This window comes from Astatotilapia calliptera, chromosome 18 (assembly GCF_964374335.1).
Source record: "Astatotilapia calliptera chromosome 18, fAstCal68.1, whole genome shotgun sequence".
Lineage (NCBI taxonomy): Eukaryota > Metazoa > Chordata > Actinopteri > Cichliformes > Cichlidae > Astatotilapia > Astatotilapia calliptera.
In genome coordinates, this window is record NC_137439.1 from 22919045 (window position 1) to 22935961 (window position 16917).

The following is a 16917-nucleotide window of genomic DNA, read 5'->3' on the forward strand; positions in this document are numbered from 1 at the left end:
CTTTAACATTTTATTTGAGAGGGAATTTAGGGAACTGCATTTGCCACTTTCTGACGTCACAAAAACGCCAAATATTGTTCGTGCTTCTGAGCTGTTTTCACCCTGAAATTATTTCAACACACTGACGGTTCTCAGTTGTATTCAGATGGTACTCCGAGGAGGGGTGCGGATTTCATAAATCAACAGTTAATAAACAGCGGGCCATTTGTTTCTAGTTTATTTTTCTCAAGGTTCTCGTGACGTAAATAATACGCGCCATTTCACAGAAAGCCCCTTCGAGGGGGGCTTTTTGCTGCCCCGTTAACTAGTTAAATATGTAACGGTTTTATTTTATTTTTAATATGACCTAAAAATGTGAAATATTGACATTATTTGCTTTTTAATCGTTCCAGTGCCGTTTAACCAGGTACGAACAGAATATGTCTTAAAAAGGCCCATTTGTTACATCTTATTTATGCGACAAACTGGTGTTGGGACCCCCTATTGAGAGAAAGTTCGCAATGAGTTCCAAGTCTCGACGTCGGGCTCGCTCCAAGTCCAGAAGTCGGAGCCGAGATCGGCCGAACAAGTCTAGAGGAAACAAGTCTAGATCCCCAGATGAGAGGAGAGACCACAGTCGGTCTGCCGACGGGAAAACGGCCGCTCGTGGTAGGGGAAGATCCTGCAGTCAGGACTCCAGCGATGGCTCTACGGCCCGACGTCGGCCTCAGCACAGGGGCCGCTCTGGTTCCAGCAGCGGCTCGGAGAGCGACCGGAGGCGAGAAAGTCAGAGGAACAGGTCGAAGGGTCGGTCATCAAGGTAATCGCTTTGCGAAGCGGAGTTGGCTGCTTACTTGGGATTTTATATATTATGATGGTAGTAGCAGGCCTCATTTGAACACATCGAGTGACTCCGTAAACGTAACGTTTTTCTGTCCGAATTGCGACAGCGAAAGGACATCAACAAAAACTATTCTTTTTGGGGGGAATTCCAGGAATCAGCATGCATCTATGCTTTTGCTTAGGCGCTAAATATAATTTGATGTTGACTTGCAGAACTGAGCAAGGCCTTACATTTAAAAAAGGAAGAAAAAAGATGTGTCTGTTGTTTTATTATTTGAAGAACTCATACCACCAGTGCGTGTGGCGCAGTATTGCTTACTGCAACATGCCTGTGAGACCTTCGTAGATATTCTGTCTATCCATCAATCAATCATCCGAAGGTTGTAGTGGCAGCAGGCTAAGCAGGGTATTCCAGACACCCATCTCCCAAGCAACACTTTCCAGTCCTTGCTGGGAGATACTGAGGCATTTCCAGGCAAAGTGAGATGCATAATCTCTTCAGTGGGTTCTGGGTCTAGCTCGGGGTCCCCTCCCCAAGGAGAAGGCATCTTATTACCGTAGATCACCAGGGTTTTTTTCCCCCAATATCAGCTTTTTAAAAATGTATTGCCGGAATTAAATTTAAATTAACCCTTCTTTTTTGAAAAGCAAATTGCATTTCTGAATTGAATCTTTTGTTGTTCTGTATGGTTTTTAATTGGATGTAGGTAGGGTTTAAATCATTGTACAGCATAAGGTTTGTTGTCACTGCATAAAATATACATAAAAGAGATGTGTGCACAGTATATTGCTGTATCGATGTTTGTCCCATCCTTGGTTGAGTGCCAGGCTGCTGCACAGTAATCCAATCAACTGATAGCAATGCTGATGTTCAGTGACGTTAGTGTTAGTCTTTATGTGAATGAAAAGACCTTCTGTAGATATAATCCCTATATCAACTTGTTATGGTAACTCCATTGCATGTAATAATAATAATAATAATAATATAATATAATAATAAAAAAAATATATGTTTTTAACTGTATTCAACGGGACCTCAGAGTTTCCTGTTATGTGGTTTTTCTGTAGTTAATATTGTATTCCTGCATTTACTGTATTAAATCACACTTTCTGTCTCAGTCCTGATTCAGATAATACAAAAATGAGGAGGAGAAAGGAACAGGAGAGTCATAGAACAACATCCCGAGAGAGGAGAAAGGGAAGATCCCAGTCCAGTTCTGACTCCCATGATGGAAGCGGCGACAGAGAAAGGAGAAGAAGAAGGAGTCCTGAGAGAGGGAGTCCACCGAGAGACAGACAGAGGAGGGAGTGGGACAGAGAGAAAGAGAGGTACAAGAACAGTGGCAGAGACAGCGACAAAAGTCGAGAGCGAAGGAAAAAAAGTGAAGACAGGGAGCGCGGGAGGAGTAACAGAAGCCAAGAGAAGTCTGACCGGGGCAGAGGCAAGCAGCGCTTCAGTTCGAGTGAGTCATCTGAGAGCTCAGAGTCTGATTGCGAGAGAGGCGCACTCAAGGAAAAGGAGGAGAGGAACAAACAGAAGGAGATGATGAAAGCTCTTGAGACACCAGAGGAGAAGAGGGCCAGAAGGTTGGCAAAGAAGGAAGCAAAGGAGAAGAAAAGGAGAGAGAAGATGGGCTGGAGTGAGGAGTACCTGGGATACACCAATGCAGACAATCCTTTTGGGGACAACAACTTATTGGGGACATTTAAATGGCAAAAGGTGAGTTCCTGACTGCAAAAGTTTGGATATTTGCCTGTCATAACCTGCTTTTGAGACCTTGTATCCCATCCACGGTTCTTTTTGCTTCCTCAGGCGTTGGATAAGAAAGGTATCGGTCATCTCGGAGAGAAAGAGCTCAAAGAAAGGAACAAGTGTATTCAGGAGGAGAACCGTAGAGAGCTGCAGAAGGTAAGAACTGTGGGATAAAAATCTTCCACATTAGTGCTCACACAGTGCCTGACTTTTTATACAAATGCTTAAAAAAAGGATGGAATTTCACTTCCCAGGCAAAACATGGAGGATCAGTTTTAAGTTTAGAGATTGGGAGCGACATATTTATACACCAACTTTATGTTGCTGTAGGTGAAGCAGCTGCGTCTGGAGCGGGAGCGAGAGAAGGCCATGAGAGAGCAGGAGCTGGAAATGCTGCAGAGAGAGAAAGAGGCAGAATATTTCAAGACCTGGGCTGAACAGGAAGACAACTTCCATCTGCATCAGGCCAAACTAAGGTTAGTATGGCTCTTACTCCACTATGATTGGATCAGTTTGTTTAAACCTCCACCTTCTACATCTGTTTATCTAATTAACACTGCTTCACACCCTTGTTCTTTGTCTCTGCAGGTCTAAGATTAGAATCCGTGACGGCCGCGCGAAGCCGATCGACCTTTTGGCGAAGTACATCAGTGCAGAAGATGATGATTTGGCAGTGGAAATGCACGAACCATACACGTTCCTCAATGGGCTCACGGTCACTGACATGGACGACTTGCTAGAGGACATAAAGGTTTGTAGATGTGCTTAAATAAAGTGTAAAAGTTCTGTTTATGAAAGGACTGATTTTAATACAGTGTTTCATAATATGCCCATACAGATACAATATTAAAAACCCCGCTCAATTTGTTGTGTCAAGTTTAGACTGTATGTAAAACATAACATTACTCACTATGTTATGAGCTACTGCTATGAAATCTCATGTTATAGTACTGTGCAAAATTCTTAAACTATCCCGTTTCTTTATATTTTGCTTCCTGATGTTAGATGTTATTGACATTTTTTAAGTGCTCTTGAACAATAGTTCTCCTGGCTTCCTGAAGGCTCTTCTTTGATCACTGGCATCTATTTTGCTTATTTTCAGTCCAGTCCTTGTACCTGACCTTTCTCAGAGGAATCGTTGTTTGTTAAGCCACCATGAATCATTCGAGCATAAAAAGAGACCTTACCTTACGCAAGGGATGGATCTGTGCCATGTTTATCATCGACAGACAACTTGGCAAATAACCAATTTGAAATTGAATCTTCAGGCACTTTGTTACTCCACAGCATATTTCTTTACTTCAGTCAAGAACTGTCTCAGTGGAAGGGTGGCAGGAAGGAAGGAAGAAAGGGAAACAGGGAGGAGCGGGTTAGGTATACCAAATTACACAAGAGCTGGACTGAATCTGTTCAAAAGGTCTTGTAAAGTAATGAATCCAAATTTGAAGTTTTTCATTCAAATTGTCATTAACATGTACAGAGGAGGTCTAAAACTCAGTGTCCACAACATTCTGTAAAACATGGTGGGCTCGCTGTCATAGTTTGGGGCTGCTTTTCAACCAGTGGTGTTGGACAGGAAGTCAGAATTGACGGAATTATCAACACAGGAAAAGAAAATGCTGGAAGGCATCTGATTGGCAACGGCTTCATGACAGTGATCCCAAACACACTATCAATTGGCCTTCCCAGTTTAACATTATTGAAGCAGTGTGGGATCATCTTGATAGAGAATTGAACAAAAGGCAGCAAATATCCAAAGAAGGACTTTGAATTTCCTTCAAGAAGCCTCGAGAACTATTCCTGGAGACTACTTATTACAAGTCTTATTATTATGTATTATAAGAAAGCTGTCTAAGAGAGTTGGTCATACAAAATACTGACTTTCAAGCTTGCTGGAATTGTATATTTTTTGCCTTTTATATACTGAATTTCTATGTACGTTTGCACCAATCTTCCATTTCTAATAATGTCATTAATGATATAAAGATAAGGGGTGGGTCAAGACTTCTGCACAGCACTGTAGATAATATTAAGTCCTAACTTGAATATTGACTTTTACTTTGTAAAATACCTGAGCACAGATTAGTGTAAGTATCCACACAGCAGATGGTGTTAATTGGTAATTGCTTTAAAATTCTCCATTTGTCAGAATCACTTCAAACATGGTGGCGAAGTCCAATTCAGGGACTCAGATTAGCTGACCTCATGCTTAGCAGGCTACCACCTAGTATGGCCACCTAGGAAGCGACCATCTCTCACACTTCAAGTCTTAATAATATAAATGTCACAGAATAAAGGAGGCAAATCAGCTGTAGGTTGTTTAGTGTAAATCTATATTTATACATATTTACTGTAAAAATGTCAAAAGATGCATGTTAACATGTACTGATCTTAAAGTGCAGCATAATTAAAACATTACTGCATGCACAATGTTCTGGTAGGTGTACATGGAGTTGGAACAGGGCAAGAACGTGGACTTCTGGAGAGACATGACCACCATCACTGAGGATGAGATCAGCAAACTGAGAAAACTGGAGGCCTCTGGAAAAGGGCCTGGTAGGACACCCGTCACATTGTTCCTCTCTAATGGCTTTTCTCCTGATATGATTCTCTCTCTTTCTTTTTTTTTAAAATTACTGTAATGAAAGTGGAACCCCGACTTGCGAATACCCCGTTTCACAAAAAGTTCAAGTTACGAAGGCACTGAACGGCAATATTTTTGCCCGTGTTACGGCAAAATGCCCGCGTAACGAAATCCGCTAGCTCTGATTGGCTGAGCCTACAAACCCCACGACGCCTTCTGAATCATGTGACAACCCCTTGGCTTCCGTACTTGCGCTTCGCTGTTCCACTTGAACAACACAGCAATTAGCCTATAGCCTGTCATTCATCCAAAATGAGGCCTGCAAGTGATGCGAGTGAAAAGAGGAAGCGTAAAGTGCTCTCGATGAAAACAAAGAGAGAAATTATTGATAAATATGAGCGAGGTGTGAAACTTGGTGCTATTGCATGTGAGTATGGCCAAAATCCTTCGACCATAGGAACAATTCTAAAAACAAAAAGAAGTCCTCAAAGCAGGTAAACCTTCAATGGGCACCACCATCATGTCCAAAAGGAAGGACCCCCATACACGACAAGATGGAAAGTCTTCTCCTTGTTTGGATTAAAGACAAGGGAAAGACTGGCGATACCCTCACAGAGACGATCATTTGCGAGAAGGCGTCTTCAATTTATAATGATTCAGTAAGTAAGGCAGCTTCCAATGAGCAGCCAACGGCATCAAGGTCCTCGCAGGAGGCACCCCCAACCTCCCCAGAGTTCAGTGCATCGCATCGGTGGTTTGATCTGTTCAAGAAGAGGACTGGCATCCACTCCGTTGTGCATCACGGTGAGGCAGCAAGTTCCGATCACAAGGCTGTCGAAGAATTTGTTAAAAAATTTGAGGAACTTATCAATCAAGAAGGCTACATCCCCACAGGTATTCAACTGTGACGAGACCGGCCTCTTCTGGAAAAAAATGCCGCCGCGTACGTATATCATCGCGGAGGAAATAAAGATGCCAGGCCACAAGCCCATGAAGGACCGTCTTACCCTCGCCCTGTGTGCTAATGCCAGTGGGGACTGTAAGGTCAAGCCACTCCTAGTGTACCACTCACAAAATCTGTGTGCCTTCAAGAAACACAAAATTTTAAAGGATAGGGTCGAGGTTATATGGAGGTCCAACCCCAAGGCCTGGGTGACCTGACAGTTCTTTGTCGAATGGGTCAACTTGGTCTTTGGCCCTGCTGTCAAGAAGTTCCTTGAGGAGGATGATCTCCCCATGAAGTGCCTGCTGATCATCAATAACGCCCACGCCCACCCCTCTGGCCTCGAGGATGACATCCTGGAGTTCTCGTTCATCAAGGTTCTCTTCCTCCCTCCTAACACGACCCTTCTCCTCCAGCCAATGGACCAGCAAGTGATCTCTAATTTTAAGAAACTGTACACGAAACACATGTTCAAATGGTGTTCTGACATAACAGACAGTACGCAGCTCACCCTCAGGGAGTTTTGGAAAAGTCATTTCGACATCGTTGCATGCCTCCAGTTGATTTCTTTGGCATGGCGGGAGGTGAGCCGTCGAACGCTGAATTCTGCCTGGAGGAAGCTGTGGCCTGATGCTGTTGCCCCTCGAGATTTTGAAGGCTTTGAGGGAGAGGAGGGGGAACCTCAACCTGATGTCGAGGTTGAGGAGATCGTAAATCTTGGCACCGCCCTGGGACTGGAGGTTGACGAGGAGGATATAAACGGCCTTGTGCATAAACATCAAGAGGAGCTGTCAACGGCAGAGCTGCAAGAGTTAGAGGCGATGCAACACTCATCAGTACAGCAACAATTCAGCGAGGAGGAGGAGGAGGCCGTCATACCATCGGACGATATCAAGTGCAATCTCTGCACTTTTTAGAGGGTGGCCGATTTGTCAAAAAAAAAAATCACCCTGAAAAGAACTTTACCGCTCGGGCTATTGAGCGTTTTGGTGACGTCTGACTGTCCCACTTCAGATCCATTTTGAAAAGTAGAGAGAAACAGATGTCGTTGGATAGATTTTTCACAAAGAGGCCGACAACAAGTCAACCTTCAGGTGCAAGTGTGCCTTAGAAGGCGAAAAGCGATGAAAGTGGCAGAAGTGATTAGTTAAAAAACATAAAAATGCACAAAAAATATAACATAAAAAAACAAAGGATAAAATAGAAAATTAGAATTTTTTTTAAAAGTTTAAAAAATATGTAAGTTTTAGTTTTAATGTTTAGAATGTTATGTACACACAGTATATGTATGCATGTATATATGTGTGTGTGTATATATATATATATATATATATATATATATATATATATATACACACACACACACACACACACACACACACACACACACACACACACACACGTATATGTGTGTATATATGTATATATACATATATACACTTATTCCTCTAATTTTGATTTATTGGTAATATTTTTACCCAAATGCGATACTTCTTAAAATACAAGCAGACATTACAAAGAAAGTTGAAGTGTTAATAATTGTGTAAAAATGTCTGAATGAATACATTGTTTTTGTCGCCTTTTTTCTGTACTTGTAGTGTTTTTAGATGGCAGGGCTGTTGGTGGATTAAAACTTTTTGTTAATAAAATAGTTTTCTTTGGTCTTTAACGTGCACTTCAGTGTCTGTTGCACTACCTCCTTATGTTTAAAACCTGATTAATCTTTGAATTAAAAAAAATTAAGAACTTTACACCCTAATGTTATGCCAGTTTGCCCCGTGGTGGTGCTGTATGTATCCATGCATACGTATGCTTTCTTCAGCCTCCACTACCAAGAACTTCGTCTCCAGCCAGCATCGTCTCAGTCAAAAGGCACGATGGGTGCTTCGACTTATGAAAGACCGTCAGGAACGGATTAATTTCGTAAGTCGAGGTTCCACTGTATTAATTTATCAGTTTATTTCTCAGGTGATCGTCGTGAGGGCATCAATACAGCTGTGAGCACAGATGTTCAGTCTGTGTTCAAAGGAAAGACATACAGTCAGCTGCAAGCACTGCACCAAAACATTGAGGCAAAGATTCGGGCTGGAGGATCCAATCTTGATATCGGTTATTGGGAGAGTCTGTTGCAGCAGGTCAAAGTCTACATGGCCAGAGCAAGGTATGACAGTGATGTGGCAATGCCCACTGTTTTTGGCTGGCTTAATAAAGTTAAGTCCCATCTTTTTGCAACTTAATATCACACTGCTGTCTTTTTTTGGCCAGGGCACTCTTATAGAAGAGATTTGTAATCTCAAGAGTCTGATTGTTTAAAACTAAATCTAACTTTTTATGCTGTAGGCTGAGAGAACGACACCAGGAGGTGTTGCGTCAGAAGTTGTTCAAACTGAAACAGGAACAGGGAGTAGAGAGTGAACCTTTGTTTCCCATCATCAAAGAGGAGCCTAGGAGTGAGGAAGATGAGTAAGTTAAAATGTACAGACCTGAGTTGCAAATTCCTCTTTGCACTATTGCAAGAGGTGCACTGTAAAATCTAAACCAACATTTCCTTATTCCAGTGAGAGAGGAGGGCAAACTAGAGAGAAAAAGAGAAACACTGAAACAGAGCCAGAGGAGGGTCCGTCCACATCTACAGCAGGAAACCAAGATGAGGAAGGTGGCGAAAAGGGTGACAAGAAGGATGGAGAGGAAAAGGATGAGGTTGTGGAGGCTGTTCTGACGGAGGAGGACCTGATCCAGCAGAGCCAAGCGGAGTATGACTCGGGTCGCTACAGCCCAACGTTGCTCATGCAGTCTGAGCTGCCGCTGGACACCCACACGATCACCCCAGAGGAAGACGCACACCGGCTGCAGTTAGCACGCAGACAGCTCCAAGTCACAGGTATGAGATGACAGCAAAGCATCCTCACTGCAGAAATGTATAACCATGCATATTGGGAACTGTAGCCTCACTGTTTTCCCACTTTCTGTCTGTCAGGTGATGCCAGCGAAAGTGCAGAGGACGCCTTTGTGCGACGGGCCAAGGAAGGCATGGGCAACGATGAGGCCCAGTTCAGCGTTGAGTTTCCGGTCACTGGGAAAATGTACCTGTGGGCAGACAAATACCGCCCCAGGAAACCACGCTTCTTCAACAGGGTCCACACAGGCTTCGAGTGGAACAAGTACAACCAGACACATTACGACTTCGACAACCCTCCCCCTAAGATAGTCCAAGGTTACAAGTTCAACATCTTCTATCCAGATTTGATTGACAAGCGATCCACGCCGCAGTACTTCCTCGAGCCCAGTCCCGACAACAAGGACTTTGGGATTTTAAGGTTCCACGCGGGCCCGCCATATGAGGACATTGCTTTTAAGATCGTAAACAGGGAGTGGGAGTACTCGCACCGACACGGCTTTCGCTGTCAGTTCGCCAATGGGATCTTCCAGCTTTGGTTCCACTTCAAGAGGTATCGCTACAGGAGATAAATGCCACAGATCAGTACGGACCAAAGCCGCCAGTGACTGGGTTTTACACATGCTGTACAGTAAAGGTGCTTTGTTGTTTTTGTTTTAGCTGCTCTCTTAGAAAAGCAGTATTAAAGCTTCAAATCACTGTACTGATGTCTAAGAAAGCAGAACTGTAATTTAGTCAAAAAGTTACACATTAAAGATTTTTTTTCCCCCATTCTCCTTTTGGCCACTGGTTAATGGGTTTCATACAAACTTCACGTTAGAGATGAAACAGTAAGCATTTTAAACTCGCTGAAACAACTTAAAGAACATATAGAAATTGTTTAATTACAATAAAACAAAGTCTTGGTAGCTAGTGGTTACAGAATAAGTGGCTCGATTTCAATTACTGTACATTCCCTGTTTAACAAAAAAAAAAAATCAAACCAGTCATTGCAACATATTCCAATCTGTGGTACTTAAAACAATTAGTAGGAATTTGAGCACAAACCTGCATATAAAACAAAAAGGCAGGAATTCAAGTACATCATATTTGTACCAAAAATAACTTAGTTTTATCAGTTTTGTTTATCAAAACAAGCATTTGAAATGTTTTTACATCCAAGTTTCTATGCAAATATTACCACTGAACCCCTATTCTCATTAGTTCAGGGCAGAAATGAAACTGTTTCTGTCCCCCCCGCATTGATTTGACTCTAAAGTCTATCTTTGTTAATGTCATGCGCTTCAGCTTTGTGACTCTCAGTGTTGGTTGTTGTTACTGTTGCTGCTGATGACCACAGACTTTTCCTCTCTGGGTGCAGCTTGGTAGCTCACACCAGAGTGTAAAGCCTCCTGGTTCTGGCTCTCCTGAGATTGCTCTTCACTTTTACTCTTAAAGCAACTCCAAGGCATACACAGATGGCCTTTGTAAAAGTTCCAGGCCAAAAGGGCAAAAAAAGCAAGCCCCAAAAGAGCACATGCAACCTGCAGTCCTGTAACTGATGCACAATCAGTCTGAGCTTGGGTATCCAGTGTCCTATCACCTGAGTCTGATAGGTCAATTGTGACCAGATGCTCAATTACAGTTATGCTGTGCTTTTTAGCTCTGGAGTGCTCCACAGACAAGCAGCGGTAATGACCGGCATCGCTTAATGAAACATTCTGGATCAGAAGTCCGTCTTGTAGCTGAAGTGCAGCTGAAGGCGTCAGATCAATATTGTTCTTCTGCCACATGATTTTTCCCAAGCTGGAAAGGGGTAGACAGCTGAGCTTCAGGTCCTCACCTTCCCGGACGGACAAATTCAGAGGCTTGATAGGGTCTGAAATTTCAACAGACACCCATAAATCCATTTTCAGTTTGACAACTGCAACAGATCACATGCAGAAACGTGCAAACTCCAGAAGATTCAGTTTCATGAATAAACTCACCAGCATCAGGGCAGAGGGAAGCATCTCCAACTTTCAAACTTTGAATTATTTCACTACAAAAAAAAGAGCAAGTAAATGGAAAATTAGTTTGCATATACAACATCAATATCACTTGGTCCTTGTCTTTAAAGTGATGCCTACCGGTGTGATTTAGAAATGAAAACGCATTTCCCCAGAGCACTGTTCCAGCCACAGTACGGGTCTCTGGCTAGAACACAGTCCATACAGGATGAGGACCTCTCACAGGTGGCCAGTGGTATCTGGGCTACTCCAGTGTCTGAGCCTGCATAGAGCTGACCATGTACATCTTGGATCTATGACAGAAACACAGAGCACCGATGATGCTGATGTACATTGACACCAAACATATTGAACCTGTTTATTCTTTCTGAGAAGACTCTTTATAAATAACTTAAATATGTGTTTTTTCACATTCTTGATGAATCCCGTCTTGCTGAAGGATAAAAAATAAATAAAAATGTAATGGAATTCCTGAAACAATATCACTACTGAGGCATCAGCTGTGATATAAACTTTTTTAAATGAATGGTTATCTCAAATTACCGTGATATTTGAGAATTTAAGAATCTTGATTGGCTGACGGGGGTGGAAGATTTGTACTTCCTCTATGATGAACATCTCTCCGTCGTAGTTCACAGCTTTCAGCACTGTGCCTTTGTCTTTTGTATAAAAACAAGAAAACATATTTACATGCATAAAGTCCAGTATGCTTACCACTGTTAAGTCATCAAAAACAGCAAAATGGACAATAAACAGGAAGTGACAGAATGATGTACTGATGCAAACCTGTGCCTATAAACATCACGGGGTACTTGTTGCCATCTGCAGCTTTCATTTGGTTTACTATGATTTGTGTGAATGTAGCTCCTCTGCGCACCAATAGAGGTTTATTTCCTATTGGCTGGATAACCTGGTCCATGAGGGGCTTGTCCTTGACAAACTGAAGGGTTCGGTCTGGTAGATCCAAAGTTTTATGTATGCCCGCTTTACGAGCTGCATTATTTATACACTAGCAAAGGATCAACAAAAAGGAAAGAGAGAGCAGGGTGCAAAAAGGAATCAGCTTCCTGCTAGGGTTTTCTTTAAAAAAATAAAATAAAATGCACAAGGGAATTTTGGGAAGACTTACAGCTCCAGGCCGAGGGATGGGCACTTCTCCGCTATACATCACCCACTTAACAAAGGAGGTTTCTACGGGGACTGGGGTCTTGTACTTCCCCTCTGCAAACACTCGGCTTATGTCTGACACGCGGTACGCACACACTGCAGACAAGTCTGATGTGTCCCTTAAATAAACACACACACCAAACATGCAGGACATCTTAGCCAACTGGTGTCCTAAAGACATAAAAGAGGAAGTTAGCCTTTTCCTTCTTACACAAACATGTCCAAACTTACAACTGTGCTGTGAAGACGGTGTAAAAAATACAGCTCTTCCAATCCTTCTCGGGGTCACACCAGCGGTATGCGTCCCGGATAATGTACGGCAGCTGGGACTCCAGCACCGGACAGTCTATTCTAGCTTTCAAGAAAGTTGTCCACTTTTTCTGCAAAGTCCTTAGACCGCCAAGATCCCCCTGTGAACACAGAAATTCATAACAGGAGGAAAAATACACATAGCAACGAAACAACGGAAAGGGCTGCAGGAGCACAAATGGAGGAAGTGCCATTTATGTGCCATTGTCATTGGAAGTGCATGCAATGTAAAACCTTTTATCACCTTGCAGACGCGGGCCACGCGGGACACCACCAGTTTGTTGTAGCAGTCACACTCCACAGCGGTCTCACTAAAGAACAGGTAAACTTTGTCGTCATCTCCGCTTTCACTTTCCTTGCTCTCTTGCATCTGAGCCATGGAAACAAAGGTGGGCTCTGGCACAAGAAGAAAAGAAATCTTTAACTTTGACTCAACTAATAGGTTTAAAAAATTTTTTTTTTTTAATATCTTACCATTAAGCCAGGAGCTTTTAAACTCAGTCCGTATGTTACCAGACGAGCGTATTAGGACGGGTTCAGAGCCGAGGAAGTTCATTGACGTGGCTGAGTAAAGATCATCACCTAACGAGACCAGAGAGCAAAAGAAAATCTGTTTGCTCTGCTAATCTTTTCAACAGGTTTCTTAGTGTAGTTGGCAAATTTCTACCTACCTGCCATGATTGAAGCGTATCTCTGGAAAGGATCAAATGGACACTTCCCTTTGCCATCCTCCATCTCCTTCTCAAAAGTCAATGCATCACCTGAAAAGGACTGCACCGGCAAACACCGTTTTATCTTTGGAATTATTCTGCACTTATTGTGAAGCTGATGAAAAGCCACAAAAACCATCTATTCAATCAGTTAGTGAATTTATCTCACCACGTATTTGCACTCGGGATCAAAAGCATTGGTTCCACACACATACATTCTGTCATCTCCCACCTCATGCAGGATCCTGATATAGTTCAAGCACTCCGTCTGTGAAAGGAATTCAAGAACCAGTGACTGCCTCTGCTTAATGTAAATTGACCTTTACAAAACTACAATTAACCAACCTCTGCATTTTTTCCTTTGTTTTTACATTCTGTCTTTTTTGCTGGAGTTGCTTCCCATGCAGCCTAAAAAATAAAAAACACAATTTTGGTCACACTTCAAAAAAATTAATAGAAGTTCTGTTGAATAGGGTAAAGTTTGGGCCTGTCATAATAACTGATTGATGACAAACGTTATGACAAGTCCACAACTCTGACATTGCTTTCATTACTGGTCACACTACTCTGTGTGGTAGGAGAACATGTTTCTCAGGGCTAACAGGTTTTCTGCTGTACAGAACAATACTTCCAACGTTTACATTTTTTTAAAGGAAGCACAGCTGCTGTTAAGATGGTTAAACTGTGAAGATGTGGCTAAAATTGTTGCTGAACAGGAAGTGTTGAGGCTCAAATGAGATGATCTGCTTTAGTATGTCTGCTAGCTTTGTTTACACTGTGTTAAGAATCAACGGTCAAATACGCCATGATACTTGCCATTTTTTGACTGTAGCTGATCATTAATAAGGTGCAATCTGAGGTGAAAACAGGATAAATTCATGTGAAGGAAGAGTAATTTAAGGACAAAGTTTTAAACAGGTTTTTTTCCCATCTTTGAAAAATGTGTCAAAACGCTGGTTATGAGACTTCCTGTTAAGCTGGTGGTATGGTATGGTATGGTATGGTATGGGAAATGGTCTTATCGGCTATGTTGGGCACTTGCCCTGGATTGGTGAAAGAGATTGCTTTAAAAGGAATAAAGTGGGTGCTGCCTGTTAAAAAAAACAAACAAACAAAAAAAACGGTGTTCTTACTGAAGCACGTTTCTGGGAGATGTTATAGAGGTCAAGTGCGTACACTTTTTCCCTAGCACCAAGCATGAGCACGCCTTTATCTTCTATCAACAGCATGGTGGAGTAGTTATAGACATCATTCTCACTAAAAAAACGAGCATTGTCCCCTAAGGGAAAAAAAAGAGACAGCAGACAAATGATTAACTCGGCAACCACCAGTGATTAAATCCCATTTCCTTTTGAGTCAGTCCAAATTATATGAGCTAACACAAGCTGACGCACTGTAAGTCAAGTTGCAAGTTACACAAGACAAAAGAGCAGCGCTTACTGTGATAAGGCACAGATCTGCGGGGGATGCAGTTCAGTGGTAAGTTTTCCTTGGCCATCAAGGCCAGAGGCAGCAGGCAGAAGACAGTGAGGGACAGCAGCAGATTCATGGCTCCTTTTGCTCAAGCTCAGAGGATTTTTGGCTTTATTGTTTCCTCAACAGTCAGTCATAGAGCGGTAAAGGCGGCAGGGTGGCATCTATGACGTGATGTGGTCTGTGGTGTTTGAAGGGTAGCAGCCCCTTTACTGGCCCCGCTCTGCAGGCTGTCCATGGGGAGATGGATGGCACGGACCAAAGACACAAAGGCGATGGGGGCTGAAAAATACAAGGGTGTACAAGATATTAAAAACGGTTCATGAGTAAAGAAGGAAAAGTATAGAACCTTAATGGATGTACAGCACAACACCAGGACAATAGCTGACAGGGGTAAACATTAAAGTGCATCAAAACAAAGTGTAAGAAACTTAGCCAAAAAAAAGGGGGGGGGGAAAGAAAGAAAAGAAAAAGTAAAGGAATCGCCAGAAAGGACAGAGTGAGCTAAAGTCAGCACTGCAGTAATTCTGTCAGTGCCATAGTGATGTTAATGCAGGGCCATGAAAAGCATTCAGCAGGGTGCAGGGATGTCAACCTCAGCTCTCCTGCAGCACCAAGCACCGAAACAATGAAAGATTCACACAGAGTGCCAAATTCTGGGCTCGATTAGAGACGAGCTCTTGCACAAAGTTGGCTGCAAGGAAGTTAGATGCAAGAGTGGTTTCACTGCACAGAGCAAGAAACTGAGGTGACCTTTAATTAGGTCGTTGTTACAAAAGGAGCATCTGTTTTCATTACTCTCACAGTAATCAAATTTGAAGTAATGATGTGTGTGTTACCTGATGAGCCACAACATGTCAGAGAATGCACCCCGATAAGATTATTTAGCCTTGAGGGCCAATCCCAGCTTCACTCTACACCCACACGCAGGCGCACACGCACACACTCACAGCACAATGCCTCTCATGTTTACGTTCAACTGAATCTGGACAGTAGAACAAACCCGATAAGTGTGTGAAAATCAATGTAGAAACAAAAATCCATAAAATAAATGAGAATTTAACAGTACGCTACTTAGCTAAACTAGTTATAATAATAGTAATAAAGTACGTTACCCCATGTAGTGAAGCTTTAACGTGAAATTCACCCTGAAGCTGTTAATAAAGTAGCTCTTGCAGGTTAGCTAAGAGTGAGCAAACACTCGAATCACAAGTTAATGTCTTACCTGCGCACGGACACACCCCAAGGTTTCCTCTAAGAAAAAAAAATAGTCCCAGCACCTGTTTACGACATATTTCACCACCGCTTCACGGATAGTTTGATAGTTTAAAAAACAAAAACAAATAAACAAGGCAAAATCAAAAACTCCCACATACCTTTAGCAAACACTCAATAAAAGTGTGAACAACTGAGACTAACGTCTAACGTACCCCAGAGGTGTCAGACGTTGGCCGTAGCCAGCAGCTTCACTGAGATTTATTATCTGCAAGCTTGCGTCTAAAAATCAGCGACCGCACAAAAAATTAAAAAGGAAAGGCGCTCAAGCAACGGCTCAGCAGCCCGTCAGCCTCCAGTGAGTGTTTCTAAAGACACAGCGGTGCTTCGTTTCTGTCCACAGCCTCTCTCAGCGGTCATATCCCTCGGTCGGTGAAAGGATCTGAATGGCCGGGGCTCCTACTCCGGACAGCCGCGCAGGGTTTTTTTTTTTTTTTTTAAACTAGTCCCCCACACCCCTTCAGAGTGTGGCGGAAGGCGCTGACCTCCGGTCTGATTAAGTGTTCGTTATAGTACTACTACTGTCGGTAGAAGGCACAGCTGACTCCAGCTGGGCGGATCAGGTAAACCGTAAAAACACCTGGCAGCGTGTCCAAACAGGAGTGATGAAGCAATGCAACATAGCAGGGCGGCGTGTTGTTATCTGCCCTCCACGATGGAAACGATGTATTTACATTAATGCCACCATCATCTCCCTGCATGTGCAATATTCTGGCACTATAATAATCCTGCACATGCACAGAAATATGAAAAGCGCAGAGAACTGATGCATATTTGTTATGATCTTATAGTTACATTTGATTGAGACGCCACAAATCAAGAGAAAGGTTGTAGAGAAAGGGGAGATAGAGGGTTAGCCACTTTGTTATTAAACAAAGAAGCATGTTTGACAAGGTAAATAGATTGATTTTTCTTCTAACTTAGCAAAACCTCAGACTTTAAAAATATTCTCCTTGCTTCCAATTGAAACCAAATGTCTAGCCGTATTTCTGGCAAG

General features: G+C 42.6%; 2 protein-coding genes across 4 annotated transcripts; one reads left to right on the forward strand and one right to left on the reverse strand.

The window, feature by feature from the left end:
* The first annotated feature begins 270 nt into the window (after window positions 1-270).
* cactin lies at window positions 271-9769 on the forward strand. The gene is made up of 10 exons (XM_026148745.2): window positions 271-799; window positions 1942-2542; window positions 2636-2731; window positions 2906-3051; window positions 3164-3326; window positions 5017-5131; window positions 8071-8263; window positions 8443-8565; window positions 8661-8983; window positions 9080-9769. The coding sequence occupies exons 1-10, from the start codon at window positions 501-503 to the stop codon at window positions 9568-9570; spliced, it is 2550 nt and encodes an 849-aa protein (XP_026004530.2). The 5' UTR covers window positions 271-500; the 3' UTR covers window positions 9571-9769.
* Window positions 9770-9856: 87 nt separating this feature from the next.
* On the reverse strand, window positions 9857-16330 carry sema4e (semaphorin 4e). Of its 3 annotated transcripts, XM_080293378.1 has the most exons (16): window positions 16076-16285; window positions 15871-15899; window positions 14613-14927; window positions 14306-14451; window positions 13518-13580; window positions 13342-13440; window positions 13134-13233; window positions 12937-13044; window positions 12707-12858; window positions 12385-12563; window positions 12116-12272; window positions 11773-11995; window positions 11530-11645; window positions 11107-11279; window positions 10966-11018; window positions 9857-10856 (listed from the first exon to the last, which is right to left on the reverse strand). In XM_080293378.1, exons 3-16 carry the CDS (start codon window positions 14719-14721, stop codon window positions 10297-10299), a joined length of 2238 nt encoding a protein of 745 aa, XP_080149504.1. In that variant the 5' UTR covers window positions 14722-14927; window positions 15871-15899; window positions 16076-16285; the 3' UTR covers window positions 9857-10296. The 3 variants fall into 3 exon arrangements, with proteins under 3 accessions (XP_080149504.1, XP_026004531.2, XP_026004539.2); XM_026148746.2 differs by lacking the exon at window positions 15871-15899 and having other exon boundaries at window positions 16076-16330; XM_026148754.2 differs by lacking the exons at window positions 14613-14927; window positions 15871-15899; window positions 16076-16285 and adding an exon at window positions 13989-14026 and having other exon boundaries at window positions 14306-14380.
* Between the last annotated feature and the right edge of the window lie 587 nt (window positions 16331-16917).